The 22,583-nt window shown below is 36.2% G+C and overlaps 1 protein-coding gene across 1 annotated transcript in view; it reads right to left on the bottom strand.

The window, feature by feature from the left end:
• Positions 1–22,583, bottom strand: part of EYS (eyes shut homolog) — a 959,435-nt gene that overhangs the window by 138,070 nt on the left and 798,782 nt on the right. The window contains exons 39-40 of the mRNA XM_080584128.1: positions 21,062–21,226; positions 11,643–11,796 (exon numbers count right to left, since the gene is read on the bottom strand). Of these exons, the coding sequence (XP_080440254.1) occupies positions 11,643–11,796; positions 21,062–21,226 (319 nt within the window). The remainder of the gene's footprint in view (positions 1–11,642; positions 11,797–21,061; positions 21,227–22,583) is intronic.

The raw sequence follows: 22,583 nt of genomic DNA, 5'->3' as shown, positions 1-22,583 counted from the left end.
CCTGTTGAACAACAGAATAAAATCTTGTCCAACACATGGCAGCAGTAGTTATAATTTAAATAAACTACAGAGGCCACATCTTTATTACCAAGTTTTGCCTACACAACTACATTTGTAAGGGATGTAGAAAAATTGCTTTCTGTATAGCTTTGAGTTCCCTCTGTGGTGGGTAGACCTCGGCCAGCTGCCAGCTGCTAACCCAGCCGCTCTCTCACTCTCTTTCCTCAACCTGACTGTTTGGTTGGGGGAAGAAAATAGAATGAAAAAGATTGAGATAAAAGGTCAAGATAAAGACAGGGAGATCACTTGTCAATTAGCATCACAGGCAAAACAGATTTGACTTCAGGAAAATTAGTTTAATTTACTGCCAGTTAAAATAGATTTAGGTTCTGAGAAACAAAGTCAAAAATTAAAAGTCCTTCTCCCTGTTCCCCTCTTCCCAGGCTCAACTGCACTCCTTCATTCCCAAATCCTCTGTCTGCCCACCCTGAATGCCACAGGAGGGGTGGGGAATGGAGTGCTGCAGTCACAGAATCACAGAACCATTTTTGTGGCTCTATGTTGAGCTCTTTCCAGTATATCCGTGTCTCCCTTGTGCCCCTGTGTACAAGGAGGTTTTGGGGGGGCAGAACTGGCCACGGCACTCCAGGTGCAGCCTCACCATCACAATGGTGGTCACTTTGTGACCATTTTCATCTGTGACCATTTTCATCTGTGGATGAAAGTGATCATAGATATAACAGTAACTACATAGAAAATAGACCAACGAAGTTAAACAGGGTGGGAGAGCTAGCAGACAAAGGTGAGCAAGCAGAAAAGAAAGTTTCAAATTCATGGTCTAAAGCCGGGTCAGTGTGTGCTTCAAGGAAGAAGCAAAGAATAATGAGGACAGTCAAGGTGTAGGACAGATGAAAAGAAAAAGCTTCTCCCACCTGAATTAACTACATCCCAGAAGATAAATTTATCACACAATTGATGTGCTTTAATCAAATGCAGGGAAATACCTTCCTTCCTCATTACGCTTCTTAAATGAGTTTCTTTCAGACTTTTAGAAAGATGCAGCTCACTTCTCTCTCTCTCTTACCTAACTAGTAAGGAGGACTATTTAACAAATGTACCTGTAAATTTTACTCGGGTCACTCGATTTGCATCGCCAATTGTCATCCAGACAGTAAGTAAAAGTAGACCTAAACTGGCTAGTCTTAAAACAGTCAGTTGTGTGATATTGTTTGTTTCTTCTTCGCATATGTGTAAACTATATATTAAATACCAGCCTGAAATTTATTTAGAAAGTACTTACCAAAAGTAAGGTTATAGTAATTAAGATTAAATAATAGTAATAAAACATGAAATAACCTTCACTATTTCTTCCTTCCCTTGGCCCCCATCAAAAGAATGATTTCCAATGAAATGTATGAAACAGAGATACCACGTTTGTGAATCTGAAGTCCTGTGATGATTTTGGGTCTGGACTTGGCATAGTGCAAACTACAGATCATATACCAGGACAACAATTCAACAATTTAAAAAGTCTGTTTAAATACTCAAATTGCCCTCAGAATGGTGGTATATGAGTGCCTCAGGATTATTAAATTTCATCTTTTGAACATCTTTCTGAGGTAGGTAAGTACTAGTCCCATTTGACAGCTGTGCAAACTAAGCAACAAGCTAGGGCTAGCCAGACTGTTTAAAACCTCACGGGAAGTTTGCTGCTGAGATAGGAGCTAACAACCTAGACTAAGAAGAACTGCTCCTTTCTCCTCAGCACAGAGGACAAAATCCAACCAACCCCACATTAGCCTCATCTGCAAGACTTCATTGCCCACTCTATTGCTTTGTGGAGACCTGCCCTCTGATGCCTGCACAATTACTAGTGCTCATGAGATACATCAAAGAGAGCCAAACTGGCTAGTCAGTTATATTTTCTTCCCCTTCCACCAGCCACATATGAACAACATATGGTTCTATGATTCTATGATTTTGAAACCTTTACTGTCTGTTTCACCCAGCCACAGGATGACTAAAAAGTGAATCACATGGGAACACGTAGCGGAAACTATCTAGAGAAATTTCAACTCTAGAAAAAGAAATCACATAGCAGAACTTGGAAGACAATCTATCATTACATGGGATAAAAAAGGACTACAAAAGAATTGGTATGCCCCATTAAAGCAGTGTCACCTGTAATACATGAAGGGAGGTTTCTAAGGAGCTTAGCAAAATTCTGGAAATTTAGTTTAAATGCAGTTTAGAATTTTCATAATATAGTGAACAGAACAGTTATAAACACTTTATCTGTAACATTACTGAAAGGCAAAGCACATAATTTTCAAAGCAAAAGCATCCAGAAAATGGAAGTGGACCATATAGACTATTAGAACTTAAATCTTGTATTTTTTCTTGCAGAAATATAGAGATGCTTCCAACTGTGGAATTTTAAAATTATAACACAAAGCCAAATCAGAAAATAAAAGGTAATGAAATGTGTATTCATTATGTTTTATAATGTATGCCTTTCTTAATTCTGGTGAATCTACAGCTCAGTCTTTAGAAAAGCTAGTAAACTATGACATAGAGCTTCAGTAAAATTACATAATCTAATAACGGCTATTAGCAACATCTATCGTAAAGAAAGTCATAAATAACTGTTGCAATTATCAACAGTGGAATGAAACTGTTTCTTTAATGTGATTATTAATCCTCAGCACATTTTTGAGAAAATGAGATTTCCTCGTTACTTTTGATTCTGCAAATTATATCAGCTATTATTTATGTCACTTTTGATAAGAGGGGGTGCTAAACAGGAAGGTGTTAGGATGCTCTGAATTATACAATACTTCAATTGTGCTTTGTGAAGTTTATGACATGAAAAAATAACAATCTACTCACATATCTAATTACCAACTTATTTATAAAACGTATAATGATGAAATACTGATCATGTATTAGAGAGTACAATGGTCATTAAACATCTGATCTCGTTCAAACATGTGAATATTGATATGACAGAGTTTGCATGTGTCCCTTATTCCATGTATCCTATTCCTTTCAATATTTAAATTCTAGTATGAAAAAATACTTGAACTATTTGGTATTCCTTTACCATCAATAAGTGTTAGCAATGAAATTCAGAGTATGAGGACTATTTCTGAAATGTATGACTTAGGGAAAAGGACATTAAAAATAGTGGGCAAAATTGAGAATAACAACCTTTGTTGTTATTTTCAAGTATGGTCCTCTAGTTTAGAGATGGAGAATAGTGGAAATGAAACAAAATTATTGGCCAGCAATGCACCTTAACCGCTGGAAAGATGAAATAAATGTTCACTGTACAATGAGGCTATATGGAACCTCTCAGTAGGACAGTCAGTATATTAAATGTAAGTCTTGACGCATGTCAAAATGATCACCAACAAGATGGAAATAATTTCAGAAGTACTTTTTTGTTGTTTTTCACAATCATAAATCACTTCTTTGTATGTCTTGAGCATTAGCCAAAAGTTAGTATTAGTGAGCAAGTGAGTAACTGATTAATTTGCAGTGAGTGATTAATTATTTTAAATAGCTGTAATACAGTTAAACTTGTAGGCAAACAAAATAACATCACAAAATGATAAAAAGTACATATCTCTATTTCCGATATAAATGCTGTTTAGGAAGTGAAACAAATTCTATTAAAAACAAAGGTCACCGGTTGTCACAGCATATAAGACAGGAGCTCACAACAGTCTCCACATATACTATGTGCATATATACACTATAAATAAATCTATCCCTAGGATTCTATGCTTGTGCTGACAAAGCCATAGATTGGTAGAATTTATTTCTTGCACTGATTTTCAAATGATGTGTTGTTACACCAAAAATCTCTCCATGACACAGGATTTACTAGCCTTTCAGGATGGGTTAGTTCATCCTGCAAATGTAAATGCAATCCAGAATAAACTACTGCAAAAGTTACTGTGATTTTTCAGTTACCCGATTTCACTTTATTGTGCTAAGTTGAATATACTTATAAATTTGCTGTAGCAGCATTGGTCATACAAGTGAAGTATGTTACATTCTTAAAAGGGTTAGTAACGATGATAAATGTAAGAGCTATCCTTGTTTCTTATAGGGAATAAAGTCACCTGCACCATTTCTCATTCCATCAAGTAAAAAATTCTAGTGGATGATAGCTTAAGGAACAGAAGCTAAATTATGCTGTTTTTTATTTTTATTTCTTTTCATGATACTGAAGGACAGACAAGAATTTAACTACATCAATTTCAAGCTCAAATTCAGAGCATCTTTTTGGGTTAAAAGTCAGCATTTGCCCTCAGACAATTTGATTTATCAAAATGCCAGATTTTCATAAAATTTGATTACACAAAATTGCCAACAAGATCTAATTTTTCAAATTCTATGTTCAACAGGAGATTGAAAGTGGCATCATACCAACTGGACGTGAGAATAAGAAATTTATCTAAACTTAAAATAACTTTGTCTCTATTTGCTTAATTATTTTTCAGGGTACTAAACACATTTATCAAATTAATTCCTTTTATCATTAAGGCTTACAACATTAGAACCTTGAATTTCCAACTAGAGAATGGCTTGGGTTGGAAGGAACCTTAAAGATCACCTAATTCCAACTTCTCTGCCATGGGCAGGGACACCTCCTACTAGATCAGGTTGCTCAAAGCCCCATCCAGCCTGGCTTTCAACATCTCCAGGGATGGGGCATCCACAACTTCTCTGGGGCAACCTGTGCCAGTGCCTCACCACCCTCACAGGAAAGAATTTCTTCCTAATATCCTAATTGTTTTAGCTTCTAGACTACACATCCTTGCAGATACTCCAATAACACTTATTACAGCTTCCTAAGTTGCATATAAGAAAACAAAGCAGATATCACTTCTATAGAAAAGGATCTGAGATTTATGGATTTATGAAGGGAAAAATCATGCTTAACCAATCTGATAACCTTCTACAATGAGGTGACTAGCTTTGCGGTTGATTGGAGTTTATTTGGCTTCGACGGATCACTGATGAAATGCTAAATATCATTGCTATATCAAGGTAAAATATTTGTTTCAAAAAGTGACATACATTTCTAAACACATTGAATGTTCAGTTCAAGCACAAAACCTGAAACTGAAATGAAAACAAAAAGAAAGCTTTTCTACATGAGAATCCATTCTCCTATTTGAGTTATTTCAGCTAGGAGGCCACACAGAATAATTTAAGTGGTTGATCCTAATGTTCCCTCAAATGGTCAATTTTAATTAAGTATACAGGAATTTATATACATCAGTTTGGTGTAATGCACATATTATGGAACTACTTTTGAGACTAATATATGTAAAGTGATTTAATTACGTAAAACTGTAACAGCTAAAAGAGTAGCCTGTCAAGGTGCAAGGAAAATGCTGCATTGATGGAAACGGGATTAAGGGCTTCAGAAAACAAACACTGTATATGCACAAACCTTCCCGCCTTATACTGGCAAATACGATGATGATTTTAGGAAACAGATATACATTACAAACTGAAATGAGCCCACAACTGTTTTTACAAGGGTTGATAAACTGTCATCAACTGTATACAATTTTAGTGGAAAACCATCTCTTTGAAAGCATTTCTGTTTTGTCACACTGTGATTTATGCTGAGTTATCATGATTTATGTTTTCTGTAGAAAATGCAGTAAATATAAATATGTATAGTTAATTAGGCATTCCTTCTGAAACTAATTCCAAGCTTATTATAATCTGTTAGACATTTTACAGCATGTAGTTTTATGCATTTAACACAACATCCACATGGATAAGAATCATGTTTGCGCTGACTCAAAATTTAAAATTAGAAAATTACAATATGTAAGATATTCCATTTCAAAACTGTATCTAAGTGTGTTTTCTTTACCAGTTTATAAATTCATATGGCCAATGATTCTTACACCTCTCCCAGACTGCTTTCACTGTTAATGTTCAAAGAATTTTGGAACAATTTTTGGTGTGATAAGATGATGGCAACATTGCATCAAGTTGATCCAAGCTATCTAATAAAACACCTTTCCATTTCTCACTCTTCACATAACAATGTTGGAAGTATTAGCTATTACTAATGGCTAATTAATATTATCTATTACTATTATTATTATGAAGGAATACCTGAAGACAGTGAAACACTGTATATGCTACACTATATACTAATTCAGATCAAAGCCACTTTAGGAAGAGCAGCTCAGTTGTTTCCAACTTATCGAAAAAACAAATTCCTGTAATCCTAGGTAACTGGTTGTTGTACACAATGGTAAACCATCAGAAAATTAATCATTATTTATTTTACTGATTTAATATATTTTTTCAGTAATACAGAGCAGAGCATCTGGCATCTTTACATCTTTAAATACTAATGAAATGATGACTTAAAAGTATACGCTGAGAACATATATCTCTCTGGAACGATGAAATGAAACAGGTAAACTCCATGACTCAAAACAAGTTGAGTGATCATACGGATAATGGTTTACATATTTTTATAGAAACAATTGCATTTTAAGAAGGCATATGTAATAAAAAAGTTGTTAGATCAATTCAAACAATGGTCTCCTGCATAAAATGAGGGAGTGGAGGTAAAACATGGAAACTAATAATATAATCACGTGTCTTGCATTCAGTACATTATGTCTTGCCAAAGTTTCCATGTGGAGGTACAAAACCATGTTTAGAACTTTCACAATTCAGAAGGTGCCCTCTGCTTTTGAAGCATGAAAGACCAAATAAACTTCAGCAGTTTCTGTACAACTACATGGTCGAGGCTACAGTTTGTCAGACAACAATAACTGAATAATTTATTTAACAAATTTTGCTTTAATGGATTGCCACAGGTGACCTCAGCCATGAATAAATGCTTGCATCCACACCACAAGTACTAATTTTAGTGTGACACAAAACTGGAAACAACTACATTCAATATATTCACTTGTAAGATTTATGAAAATTTACTGTACATAATACAACAATAAAGCTCTGTGGAGATAGTCACTATACTCATTAAATCCCACAGAAAAATTCTGGCAATGCTGCAGGTAGGATACAACAGAATAATACTATATTATACAGGCAAGATTTTAGTTAATGCTTGTGTAGAGTCTTCCAAACAGAAAAGAATTTGGTGTCCTTCCTCAGGTATGTGGTCATGCCTAGGGCATGGACAATCTAAAGGAAGGAAGTATATCTAAAAAATTGTCATTCAGAAAAGTATAAGATGTCCAAAAAATCAGTATTCTTACTCCAATTGCTAAAATTCATCTCACTCTCTATCTAGAAAAATCAAAGTCATAGTGACTTGATAATCTCAATCTCTTCTTTGTTAAAGATACTTTCCTTCAATCAATGAATTGAAGAAACACCATCTGGCCACCATGACAGCCATATCACTTTAACCACAAATTATGTACACCAAATTTTGAAACAGGCAAACATATTTCAAAACCTGCATATGGAACAAAATGTTGTCAAACTAATGTCCTTTAAATATTTGTAGAGAACAAAACCATAAAGGCAATCTAAACAACAGATCAGATATGTGTTTACAGATTTAACAGAAAAGATCAATACAATCCCAATTACAAAGTCACAAAAAATTAAACCCAAACAAAACACACATTTTCAAGAACAGGCATCAACTCATTCTAAAATCAACAGAAATGGAAACAACAAATAAAACAGGACTGAAACAGGTCTCTAGTTTCTTTAGGCAAGGCAGAAAAAATAAGCAGTCAGAGTTTTATTGGTTGTTTCCATAAAGCTGTCATTTCACAAGGACCGTAAATAAAATGACTGAATATTTAAAACTCTTTTAATCTTCATCAGGTTTCAAAGAGATGACCATAATCTAAGGGAACTAAACATATAGTTAATCTAAGAGAAAGCAATAGCTGTGAACTCTGGGGATATCTTAGCTTCCTATTAATTGTGTATTTAGAAACAAAAAGTGAAAAAGATGGAATCCTTCTTCTATAGACGTTATCGGGAGTTATGCTGTTTATCCCATTGGAACCGTAGTTATATCCAGAACTGGAATATCTGTCAAATATGACCTTATAGAATAATTCAAAGTCAAATTTAACAGAAATATCGTTTTCCGCATGGAGTATTTTCAAACAGTAACAAAGAGTTATTTACGCCAGCCTTTGTCTCTTTTTTTCCTGTATTATAGGGAAAAAAAATCATTCATTTTGCAGGTAAAATGTACAGATAGAGTTATCTATCTTCAACAGCCACTAAGAGAACACAAATCAACAGTTTTGTCATGCATTCATATTTTATAGCCAATGATACAAGATCCTGGGGAGGCACAAATGCCTTGTCAAGTTTGCTTTTTCCTTTGGCAGAGGTTAAGGATGATTGCTGAAGGATTACAATTTTATTGCTGTTTGGTGAAGGATATACTGCTCTCTCTACATTTTAGAAGGACTCACAAGAATAATCACTAGTCATTTTGAAGGCCATGCCCATAAACTCAGATGCATATAAATCCCTGCCACTCACAGTCTACAATCATGCATTTCAAGTTATTTAGTATGCCACTGTTTTAAAGATAGCAGAATAAATTCCAGTAAACAAAGGTAATGTGTAAATTGAACTGACATTACCTTTTAGTGTAACAACATGAAGAGTGAATCCATAAATATATATGCTAATTTTAGGGTAAAAAAGAAGGAAATAAATTTATTTTTCAGTGTCAACTTGAATTCTATAACTTGAATCAATCTTTTCAATGACATATAGCTTCATTTGTTGCTAGGATATTGTTAGAGTTCTAAAGCTATACAGCATTTAAATGTTTTAATTTCATCAATCAGGGGCAAGGCTACCTCAGCTAATACACTGCAGGCAATCAGTTGACCAATGTCTCACAAAAGATTAGTCTCTGAAATTAAAAAGAACAAAAAACAAACAGAATAATTTTTCGAACTGTATTTTTTTATCAAGTATCTTCTATGAGAAAAACGTTATCTGCTTGCTCATGGGAAGAAGAAGGAATAAAGTTTTCTTTGCAAGTTTAATATACATCTACAGTTTATATAAAAATTCTAAAACACATTAATACACTGTCAGTTAAGAAGTAATGGGGTTTGAGTATGCTATGTGACTTTGCTTCATTAATACTAGGCATTAATAAAGAATAAAAAACAAGAAAAAATGGTTTAAAATGGAGTGGAAGACTAATGTGTAGACTGGCAGCTGAGAGGAAATGTAAGATGGACAGTTTCTTAAATGGTAGATCCTTTCATCCCTACATGTGCTGAAAAGAGGTTTCCTATTTATATTCAAACAAGTTTTTGTTATAAGTGAATATGGTAAGGCTTAACCTGTGAGCATAAAAACTAATAAAAAAAATTCCAAAAAATCACTTAGCATACAAATATACCAATGCCAATATACTCCTAGCAATCTACTCTATATAATGAGGTTATCAAAACTTCTACTATGAGCAACATTCCAGAATTTTGCAATATTTACTTAAAACAGAAATATCACCAAAGACAAACATAAAAATCTTCAGATGATGCTTTTACTTCCCTGTATTGGTAGTAAGAAGGCAATTTTGAGAACACCACTATACACGTTTCAAGGAAATTTTTGCAGTCTCCTTCACATACGATCCTTTAACAGCAAAAATGTTCCTAGCTAGAACTACCTTTAATTTAAATAATTTGCATTACGAGTTCCCTCGTATCACAAATGCTTATGGTTCAGGTGCAGCAATTTAACTATACGACAAAGTAAAATAATATCAGAATGACAGTAACTTAAAATTTTAATGGACATGAGAATGCTCAAATATTTTTGAAGTGAACATTACACACTTTACCATTATTTTGTTGTCACTATTATAAACGTAACATAAAATTTATATTATTTCATTCTTACCTCTGTCCTAACTTGCACATATGAAATCCCTTGAGTGGAAAAGAGTTAATCCATTACCAGAACATAACAATACATTTCCCAAAATTATAAATTAACCTTCCTGTGAACTAGTGTGTGTGCTAGATGAAAAATAACGGTACTGGTCAGCCACCATTGCAAACTGCTAACAGTGCAATTGCATATGTAGATATGACATTGTAGATACGATACTGCACTGCGATATTAGCATGCCTAATTTTAATTTCTCATCTTAAAATTAAGCAGTAATTCAGTTCTATACTTAGCATTAGAAATACGATCACAAGTCTAATTTATTAAATTAGTAAATTAATAAATTAATAGAATAGAATAGAATAGAATAGAATAGAATAGAATAGAATAGAACAGAACAGAACAGAACAGAACAGATTTCAGTTGGAAGGGATCTAAACATATCATTGAGTCCAACTGTCAGACTACGTCAGGGCTGACCCAAAGTTAAAACATTATAATCATTATCCAAATGCCTCTTAAATATGGACAGGCATGTATTCTCAACCACCTCTCTCAGAAGCCTGTTCCAGTAATACACTACCCACTCAGAAAATAAGACTTTCCTAATGTCTAGTCTAAACTGCCCCTGTTGCAGCTTCAAGCTATTCTCACGCATTCTGTCACTAGATAGCTGTGACAAAAGATGAGCACCTTTCTCTCCACTTCCACTCATGAATTTGTAGAGGGCAATGAGGTCACTCCTCAATTTACTTTTTTTCCAGGTTTAACAAGCCCAGTGTCCTCAGCTGTCCTGACAGGACATGCCTTCCAGCCCTTTAAACAGCTTTGTTGCCTTCATCTGGACACATTCAATTATCTGAAAGTCCTTTCTAAATTGTGGAGCCCAGAACTGCACACAGTATTATTCAAGGTGAGGACACACCAATACTAAATACAGTGGGAGAAACACCTCTTTTGATGGGCTGGCTATGCTGTGCTTAATGCATCCCAAAATGTAGTTTGCTTTCTTGGCTGCCATTGCACACTGCTGGTTCGTGTTGAGTCTGCTGTTGACCAGTACTCACAAATCCCTTTCTGCTGAGCTGCTCTGCAGCCCCTCATCTCCCAGACTGTACTTGTGTCTGGCATTACTCCATCCAAATGCAGAGTCTGGCATTTGATCTAGTAAAATTTCATGCCACTGCTGATGGCCCACTCTTCTAATCTATCTAGATCCCTCTGCAAATCCTCTTGTTCCTCATAGGAGTCCACAGCATCTCTCAGCTTAGTATTGTCAGCAAATTTACTAAGCATGGATTCAACTCTTGCACCCAGATCACTGACAAAAAATATTGAACAGAATTGGCCCCGAGATTGGGCTTTGGGCAATACCACTATTGACTGGCTGCCAGACACTCCTATGTGGGTTATCTTATCATAGAATGATATCAAATTAATGGGATAGGACTTTACGTTTGTGAACCCATGTTAGCTCATACATTATGAGCTCCTATTTTTAACATCCAACATTATGTTTTTCTTAAAAAGACAGAACTAATCTATGTGAAAAAAAGGTATCTTAAATCAAGAACACTACCTTATGAAAAAGATTTCCAAACTTGCATACAATTTTGCATTCCAGTATTTTTTGTCTTACTGTCAAAAAAAAAAAAAGAAAAACTACTCTTTTTTGGTCGACATATATGACTAAATCCCTTTAGTGTAGCACAGTATTAAGTTCTTACCTTATTGTGATAGGGATGAGTATACCCTTGCTAATGGATTGATTGAGAGATACAGTCAGAATGTTCTGAGAGTTTCCACAGCTGAATCGAACCGCTGGTCTCCCTTCCACAAGATACAAGTGAAGAAATTGCTCCCCAGAATTCTTTTCACTAGCTTTGAAAACAAAAATAGAGACAGTCACGTTTCTGAAAGCACAGGACCTTTTGAAAGGTTCAGCGCTACTGAGAAGTCACCACCAGTCTTAATGCCTATGTCTTCCATTCACAGAATTAAAGAATCATAGAATCATCTAGGTTGGAAAAGGAAGGCCTTCAAGATCACCAAGTCCAACCACCAACCTTTAGTGACGCGTCCACAAGTCTCTTGAATGCCTCAAGGAATGTGGAATCCGTCACTTCCCTGGGCAGCCTGTTCCAATACTTGATCACCCTCTCCAAAAAGAAACTATTCTTAATGTCCCATCTAAACCTCCCCTGCTGCAACTTAAGACCATTTCCTTGCATACTATCATTTGTCACCTGAGAAAAGAGATTGACACCTTCCTTGGTGCAAGCTCCATTCAGCTAGTTGTAGTCAGCAATGAGGTCCCCCCTTAACCATCTCTTCTCTAGACTGGACAACCCCAGTTCCCTCAGCCATTACTCATAACTCTTGTTTTCTACTTCCTTCACCAGCTTCATTGTTTTTCTCTACACACACTCAAGCAACTCAACATTCCTTCTTCTAGTGAGGGGCCCAAAACCAAACAAAATATTCAAGATGCAGTCTCACGAGTACCGCATACAAGGGGGAAATCCCTTCCCCAGACCTGCTGGCCACACCATTTCTGACAAAGGCCAGGATGCTGCTGGCCTTCTTGCCCACCTGGGCACACTGATGGCTCATGCTCAGACAGCTGCCAACCAGCACCCCCCAGGTCCTCACCTGCTGGTCAGCTTCCCAGCCACTCTTCCCCAAGCCTGTAACGCTGCATGGGGTTGTTACGACCCAAGTGCAGGACCTGGCACTTAAACTTGTTGGGTGTCCTGTGACTGGACTCAGCCCATCGATCCAGCCTCTCCAGATCCCTCTGCAAAGCCTTCCTACACTCAAGCAGATCTAGAGCCCTGCCTAACTTGTTGTCTGCAAACTTACAGAGGGTGCACTTGATCCCCTCATCCTGATCACAGACAAAAATGTTAAACATGGCTCCAGTACCAAGCCCTGGGGAACACCACTGGTGACCGGCTGCCAACAGGACTGAACTACATTCACTGTGGCTCCTTGAGCCTGGCCATCCAGACTGTTCTTCCCTCACGGAACTGTACACCTGTCCAAGCCATCAGCAAGCACTTTCTCCAGCGTCAAACACTTTATTAAAATTCAAGTAAACAAAATCCACAGCCTTTCTTTCATATACTAAATGGATCGTCTTGTCATAGAAGAAGATCAATTCATTTACAGGACTCTGCTTGAGTGACTGTGAGAATATGATTAAACTTTGTGTCAACAGGTCATAACAAGTCAAAGAAAATAATATCAAGACAAAATTTACTTACATATCACTATAATTACATAAGCCCTACAGAGATCTTTAATGGAAGGTGAGCTTTTCTGTTTACCCAGCAGTATCATTAAAGTGACAAGGACAATGGTAAAATCAAATCAAAAAATATTAGAATATTATGGTTTACAATTTCATTCAGTTTTTCAATCATAATAGAGAAAATAAAAATTGTAAGAGAACATCTCTTCTTTCCTATAACCTCTGTAAAGACAATGGATAATTCAACTTTGCCAATTATTGACACATTTCAAACTTGATGAGATAAATAATGATCTACAAAACATCAGATATACCATGCTACGTGCAGAGTAGAACTAAGAATAAAAAGATATTTACAAAAAAAAAAAATGCATTCTTTGTTCTCTTCCAGTAAACAGCATCTTTAAAACATCACTGGAAAATATTTTTTTAGATGACGGATAGCATATGCTTGATCTACTAAAAACAAAACAAAACAAAACAAAAAAACCCCTGACATCTACAAATGCATTTTCTCATGTTTTATGTATGTTTTTATATGTTTTATGTAATTTTTTTTAAGATTTTGTCCTTTGAATTTAACTGTATTTACTTCTCATACTAAGTAAGACATGATTCCTGTTTAGGATTTTTACTTCCCTTTAAGACAAACTGTTAAGTGTTAATGTGTTGTTGTTGTTTTCCCCACTGTATTTTACTATATTTAACTGAAGTAAAAATGACTCAATAGCTAGGTCATAGAGTTGAATTTATTGTTTATTTGTTCAGCAATATTTGAGCATAAGATTATGGTTTTCTTCCAGAATCATTAGGTTGTTTTGACATAACTTAAACACATCACTTTCAGAGCAGAGATAATATGTTATGACTAAGCTATAACTTGAAGACCATGATTAATTTCCATTTAGTTATTTTTATAATGATCAGGGTCATATTTTGCTCTTAGTTTATCTATAGTAATTAAAGAAAAAGAAGTCTGTGCACTACGCATTTTCTCAAACTATACATACTGTTACATTCTGCAAACCTGCATGAAAAAAAAATGATTTTTTTTCTTACGAAGACTCAAAATCAAGGACTTGATTCTCTCAAAATCTCTGAACTTCACAACTGATAATATGCAAACCTGGCAGCTGACTACTGGGAAAAGGGGTGTGAGAGAAACTATGCAAAGCAACAAGGCAACCTGCTGGTAGGGAACTGGGGAGGAACAAGGGAGGCAGATAGAAAAGGGTATGAAGGAAGAGGGTCATGTGTAAACTGGGGCCAGTCAGCATGCTTATCGGACTGAGCCCTACACCTGATCACTATAGTCTGTCTTCCTATCTTTCCATTAACTCCTTTCTTAACTATCCTTATGTGCACGCTTACTCTCTACCCCACATATGTGAGTGCTGCAAGGACTAAATGCCAGCTACTGGGGGGCCGCTATGACTGGGTTTGGTGCTGGCTACAAGAGTCAGAGCAGGGGTGTAGGCACCCCCAGGCCTGTGGGCGCAGCCTGTGTAGCCAGCTGTGTTATGCTCTGTGTGCATCTGTGTGTGGGCGCATGTTTTTGTGTCTCTGGGATACAAGTTTAACTTCACCACTGGTTTAACCTGCAAACAGGAAAGCAACAGCCATGTCCTTTGGCTTGGGATGGAAAACCAGGGGTGGGTTCCAGAGGCTGGGCAGGAGGAGCTCCCAGGCCTGGAGCTGCTGGACATGGCCACGGCTTATAACATCCCTTAACATTTTTATGCATAAAGTTATAAAGAAAGTCTGTGTGTGGGACAGCTCCTTGCTGGAAAACCTACTAATTTGTAAAGAGAAAACTATAACTTTAATTTAGAGGACATAACAGAAACAAAAAGGTAATATTTTTTAGCAAAGAGAAGCAACAAATGTTTGCAATTACCTGATCATTTGCACTTGTTTAGTTTAAAGCAGAAACAATTCACAACAAAAACCCTATCCTTTAGAGCAGCTTTCTAGCCAGCACAGGATTTATTCAGTCTGTTAAAAGACTGTATTCTAAATATATAATTAACTCTGAAAGAGTTCAACTGGATTTTATGCCTTTGGCTTTTATGGTTTCCTTCTACCCTGTTACCTTTCAAAACGTTTTGCACTATCACTGTTAAAAAGGTCACTGATTTTTAACTTTGGCATAACTGATATATACATATCCTGCATCATTTGTTTCCTTATCTTCTCCTCCCTTCGCACACATGCTGTTCCAGGCATTTCCCATTCTCAACAACAAACACATCTGTAAGTTATGCTGAATTCAGGCAGAAAGAAGTGGGAGAGGGTTGTGATTGTATATATTGACTACATGGCTTAAAAGAAAAAAAGTTACAGATAAATAGGCGTTCTTCTCTCAGTGACACCATGTGACTGCTTACATTACCCACTACTGAAAACTTGGAAGAAGTTTTTTGTTATTACTAGTAAAGTAAAAAATCTGGGACAGCTACCCCAGAGGTAGCATCACTCCTTGAAACCCTGGTGAGTGTTACTGCTTGAGCTTTAGTCTAGGGAGCACTGATGGGCCATGCTTATGGGTAACTAATAACATTCTTCACATGGTCTGCTAGGTAGTATAAGAACCTTGGAAAAAACAGACCTTTAAATCTTTCTACAGTGAACATGAGGAGGCAGAGTGTCCCTCTGAAGAATTTTGTTCTGGCACTGTAAAAGAACATATATATTCTTGCATTATTGCAACATACAAGGTGGGAAGACTTCACAGGAGAAGCCCGAGTCTTCAGGAAGAAAAAAAGAGTTCCAGGACCCATTTTCAGGAAACCAATTGTGGATACAGGAAATCAGGAACCAACTAAGTAAAAAAATCTTTTGCGCAGTAGGGTTTACTCATCTTGATGTTAGTAAAAATTACGTGAGAGGATTGGGTCAAAGAAACCAGATTTCAGCAAACATTGTTTCACAGGAAACTGCAAACTGTAAGGCTGTTTTCATACGTCACTACAGTGGCAAGTGAGTGGCCACTGGTCTCAAATGGTTGCCTATCTAGAGAATAAATTTAAAATCCCAATAAGCTATGGGAGGAGGCTTTATTAGGTGAAAGTGTATTTTGACACGGAGGAGGGATGCCATGAAATACTCTGTTTGAGAATGCCAGGCTGAAGTAACAGATAATTAGACCATGACTGAGCTGCCTGCAAGGCCCATCTTTACTTTTAGGAGGATAAGTAGAATATGGGTAGATCTGGAGAAATCAGCTTTTGAGAGCACAGGAACATAATTTATGAGCACAACTTATGAAAACGGAGCTGGTGTTCTTAAGGAATGCTATAACCATGGGCTGTGATATCTCAAATCCAACTGTCGGAAGTTACAGAATACCATGTATACTAGAAAACAAACAATGTGCCTTTGAAGGGATTGAGAAAAGCATTATGCTGACTCTGTTAGAAGTGAAAATGATGAAATAAAACTTTATAACTGTATCAGGCTTATTTTATGACCATTTGCTTTTTATTTCCCTTTATGGTTAAATATCACAATTTGCTTTGACTTGTTGATGAAATTAAATCTTGCAAACAAAATCAATGAGGAATATAGTAAGAAGTTGCAAGAATGCATAGTGTATCCAACAAAGAAATATTTCTCAAATGATGGTTAATCTTTATTGGCACAAATGTAATAATTCTATATATTTTCAAACTTGCTGTCCTGATGCATTTAAAGAGAAATCTCCTCCCACCCTGCCAATGACAGAAAGGTAAGGTAACTGCAAAGAGTCCTACAATATTTTTAGTTCATTTATATGTCATTAAACACACGCTTTATTATTAAAAAAAAATAATTAAGGAAATCATCATTATTAAAAAAGTTAGTACAGTATTTAAATGTTTACTAATTACCTGATGGAGAAATAGATCTAAACTTATCACCAACTGGTAAAATCAGGTGTGTCTGTAAAATGAATGATCTAAAAGTGGACTAATTAAAAAAGAAAAAGTAATTATTTTCTAGTACAATACACACGAAACAAGAAGATCACTGTGATTTTCTTCCTGTTTTTACAAATGCTTTTGTCAAAGAGGATTTTTGCCTAATGAATGTGTGAAATGTCATAATTATGGAGCTACTGCTAACATCAGTATATTAACAATACGGAAATGTCAGAAATGTTAACCTTTTTTATAGTTTTTTTGTTATTGTATCTAGTGAGTGCACTAGCCTCAAGAGGACTTTCTGCTGCTAGTTCATTTCTCAGCTATTTGATGGGAGCACAGCTTCAAAAAAGCAGCAGCAGAAGCAGGAGTTGTACTGCTTCTGAAGGAGCACAGCTGACAACAGCAGCTCTCTTTTGAAGCTGTCAGAAAGGAAGAAGAAAGATGGAGCAAGGAGCAAAGAACAGGGATGAAGGAAGAACAGAGGGAGCATATGAACTCGTGAAAGGTATTATGTTTATCTGACAGAACTACAGAAGATCTTGGTGCCTTCACAGAGAAATAATAGATTACAAAGCTCTGGATAACCTATACAGGATCAATTTTTCCTGTACAAATGCATAGAGTGTTAATACACACGCAAAAAAAAAATATAAAAAAAATTGAGAGATATTTATTTACACATTAATATAATATTGTATTTTACGTTCAAGCAAAACTCAATAAGGATATTGATACGGACACTCAAATTACCAGAGAAAAATAGAACAAAAAAAGAAAAAGCAAAAACAAGGGTAAGACACTGGTGACACGGGGAAAGATACCACAGAAAAGAGGAGAAGAACAGTTTAAATGTAAAGCAAAGATATAATTAACATTAAATACAGTGCTAAAGTTCTACAGAATATGTAGGCCTCTCCTGCTTTATGTGTTTGGTTCAACAGCCAGAACGAGATCCAGATTTTTTTTTAATCTTAGCAAAACCTAACCTTAGAAGAAAGCTTTATGGCCACTGAAAGAGTGGAATCCTGCAGGACAGGTAAAGCTCTGTTTTAGGAATAGCAAAGGGAACAGGAATGCAAGTTACTGCAAGCCAATGGAAAAAAAAAAAAGTAAGAAAACTGCTGGAAATCACGTAAAAATAAGCCCAAGTTCCTGGAGCTGTCCCAACTCTGTCAGAGTGTGACTGAACTCATTGCATCCTGATCCTGCCTCCTTCCCTCTGGGTGCATGAAGGCAGCTGTGACACAGGGCATGGAGGTCTCAGATGTGGGTAAGTGGAAAGCAAGGAAATGCATGGTTCTCCACTCATACTACTTTACCTTTCCAGTTCTAAAGAATGTGAAGTGGCCAAATACTGTTCTAAAAGAATCTTTGTAAACACCTCATAAATACTCTATTAACAATTTAACAAGGGAAGTATGAACTGATAGCTGAACAGCTATGAGGTTAGACCCATGATGAGTACACTATCTAGAAAATATCTTCTATCTTAAGACTAATAATTCAAGTCAGATAACCAAAATCAGATAAAATGTTTCAACTGTCTGAAAATAGAGCCATTTTTATTTTATTTTTTATTGCAAGAATCTGGAAGGTAAAACTGGAATGCAAATTTGCAGATGACACTAAGCTGAGTGGTGCACTTGATATGACAGAAGGAAGGGATGCCATCTAAAGGGACCTGGAAAAGATTGAGAATTGGGTTGACATGAACCTAATGAGGTTAAACAAGTCAAAGTGCAAGGTGCTACACCTGGACAATCCCGGTCATGAGTACACTGGGTGAAGAACTCATTGAGAGCAGCCCTGCAGAGAAGGACTTGGGGGTTCTGGTGGATGAAAAGCTCGACATGAGCCAGCCATGTGTGCTTGCAGCCCAGAAAGCCAACTGCGTCCTGGGCTGCATCAACAGAGTGGCCAGCAGGTGCAGGGAGGTGATTGTCCCCCTCTGTGAGGCCCCACCTGGAGTGCTGCATCCAGGTCTGGGGCCCCCAGCACAAGAAGGATGTGGGGCTGTTAGAGCGGGTCCAGAGAAGGGCCACAAAGATGATCAAGGGGCTGGAGCACCTCTCCTGTGAAGAAAGGCTAAGAGAGCTGGGGATGTATAAGATTGGGGATATAAGATTGAATATATTTTCAATGAAATATATAATATGCATATTCAATATAATACTGAATGTATATTTAATATACTTATTGAAGCATAAGAACAGTAAATTGAATAAATGCTGGGAAAAAATATACATAGGCTGAATGCAGTTGACGTGCTCTGGAACCGTATAAGGAAGGCAAAACTAAGACTGGCATACAGAAGGAAATACATCCAGAATTAACTATGGTGGGCGTGTTCCATGCAAGCCCATCTGACACAGATTCAAAGCTTTTTTTTTCCTGGGATACCTACAATTCTGTGGTTCACCAAGCCAAAGACATTGAAACATCAAAACTTTTGTTAAAAAATATGATTGCTAAAATAGCAATTTCCATCAAAATCTGTGGGAGGACTTTTTGTGGTAAGGAGGAACTGTGGTAAAACTCCATCACTGCCACTTCCTCAGATTTTCCTTGGAGTCTTGCATTACATTAACAAAGAAAGAGATATAAATGATGAGGTGCACAGTATGTGTTACTTTTCCCTCTAAAAACACAATGAATGCTTTCAATATGATAATATTAAACTGGTTAAACAGTTTACTAGCTTAGATTTATGAGACACACCTTGCTGCAACAAAAGTCTCAAAGTTTTATTCTTCTTCCTGATACTACTTGTCTTTTCTTTAAAATAAAAGACTTTTGGCCTAAAGGTACACCTGCCACTTCTTCAGAGTTTGTAGCCATGTATCTTAGGCAGCTGCAGCTATAACATATAACAACTTGTGGTATTTTGAAAGTAAGTAAACATATATGTCCAGTTTGGGGCTACAGTGTTTTACATCTAAAGAAAGAGTTATACAGACAATAATAAAAAGCATAATTAAATAACGCCACAAAGCTTTTAACCATGGCTTGTAAATATTTACATAGTGTAGGTGAATTCATGTGTATTACTTCCAGAAGAATATACAAACAACAAAAATTAATTTGAAAAATTATATTAAATCAACATGACTTCTTAATGTAGACTAACCCAAAGAAACTGCAGTGAAGAGCAAATACTTCTACTGATTTTGTCTTTGTGGAGAAATATTAAATCTATCAGAAAGACTGTGCAAACACATTTTTCTATCCCTTCCTGTGTTCATGAAGAAATGAGCTCACTTTTCAGAAAGACACCATCTCACTGTCCAGGTTCTCCCTTTGGATAGAAGTTACAAGCTAAAATATATAATGAATTATTAAACTGGAAGGGAAACCTATTTTTCTTGCTGACTTGCAAGAAATATACTGTTTCATAAATTCATGCCGTATACTGAGGAACGAATTACATAGGCAAGAAGCAACATTGTTATGTAGTATTAACAAGTATACTTCCAAGTCTGCAAGTATACTCTCTGGGGGCCACAAAACAATTCTCTGAAGTGTGAAATCACAGTAAATACTGTGAAATATGGCAAATTTGCAGAACTTATGATACTTCTGCAATCCAAAAAAAGCATTGGAATCAAAATCACAATTTTAACAAAAAGTGAGACTCAACCCAAGTATGGAGAATTTATTTCTCTGCAATAAATTGGTCAAAATTGCTTCAACATTTGTATTTTAGAGTTGTAACACATTATTGGAGTCAAACGCTTACTGTGCTCTTTCTTGTCAGAAAGCAGCATTTTCAGTTATCAGTTGTGCTTTGCTCAATGAGTCATATATCAAAGAACTTTCCAGAATAACACTAAGAACTACACTTCAAATTATATAACACGTCTTGTATTAGAATACCAAAAGGCTCCTGCTGCATTTTAATGATTATTTTTGCTGCTGATCTACACTAAAGTTATTAAGGCCCTGAAGAAGCTAAAACTGATACTTAACGTCAAGTATCATTGGTACTCACTGTAAAGAATAGTGCCACTTAGAGCAGTTGTCTTCACTGTCAAGTACAGAGTCGTCAGATTGCTTGCTTCCTGCCCAGATGCAGTCCTGATCTCAGATACAGATGTTAGAGAAGGAAGTTCCAAATAAGAATTTCCAGTGAAAGATGGAAAAAACAGGGTTGTATCTGCAATGAATAACAAAAAAGCTTTTTTCAATTTTTTTACAAAAATAAAGTAATAAAATACAATATAATCAGCAAAGCACATTTGAAAATACCCATTCTTTTGAATACCTTTGAACAGTGTAATCAACTCTATTATTTGCAAGGTATGTGCAAAAATGTATTTAATTTCAAACATTTGAGTTAAAAGACTAGAAGAGGAAGATGTTCTAGCATCTGCATCTTACCAGAAGTGAAAAGACCATTATAGGAGGGACCACTGTCAGAAGACGCAATAAAGTTCAGAAGCTTGTGTCAAACATTTTCATCTTTATAGACGTCTATGCAGAATTTTTGTCCACTAACATACCTTTGAAGTGTTTTTGATTTATGATTATAGATGAAAATACAGATTTTCTTTATTTTGAGGATACTTTAACGTTTCTTGTTTGAAATTATGATGAGTGCTCTGTTGGGCAGTACATACGTTTTTTCCACTAGACTACTCCTGCCTTCAAAATAAGCAATCACAAGTGAAAACTTTAAATATGAAGGCTTAACATCAGCAACTTTTATTGTATTAATTACCTTTGTTGTTATGTTTATTTTTTTTTGCTCTGTAGGTAAATACTGGTAAAAAATACCATCCAAGCTAGAAGAAATAGTTTAAACTGAGGTTAGACTGAGTGTCTTCCTGATAGTCAGGCAATGCTCCTTGAGAACTGTCCAAATTCATCATCATGGGTATGAACAAGGAATGAGCAGTCTGAGTAAGGTAATATATTGGTAAATAAATTTATCATTTATTTAACTAGAAATATATAATGGATTTGTAATGGATGATTACAGTTAGGCATGATTAGCATGTGGGTATTCTTATTCACTGCTGTTGTTTAACCGCAGTAGACCACTAAGCAACACATAGGTGCTTGCTCAATCCCCCCATAGTGGCACATGGGAGAAAATTAGAAAGGTAAAAATGAGAAAACTTGTGGGTTGAGATAAAGACAGTTTAATAAGTAAATAAGTTTAATAAAAAGCTGCATGTGCAAGCAAAGCAAAATAAGGAATTCAGTCACTGCATCCCATCGGCAGGCAGGTGTTCAGCCACTTCCAGGAAAGCAGGCTTCAAGCAAGCACATAACAGTTACTTGAGAAGAGTAACTCCACCACTCCGAACGTCCCCCCTCCTCCTTCTTTCCCCTCAGCTTTCACTGCTGAACACACCACATGGTGTGGGACATCCCTTTTGTCCCCTCCCAGCTCCTGGTGCACCCCCAGGCTCCTTGCTGGCAGGGAAGCACGAGGAGCAGAAAAGTCCTTAGCTCTGTGTAAGCACTGCTCTGCAACAACAAAAATATTGGTGTATTATCACCAATAT

Source organism: Anser brachyrhynchus (genome assembly GCF_964034855.1).
Source record: "Anser brachyrhynchus genome assembly, chromosome: 3".
Taxonomy (NCBI): domain Eukaryota; kingdom Metazoa; phylum Chordata; class Aves; order Anseriformes; family Anatidae; genus Anser; species Anser brachyrhynchus.
This window is presented reverse-complemented; position numbering and strand designations above follow the sequence as displayed.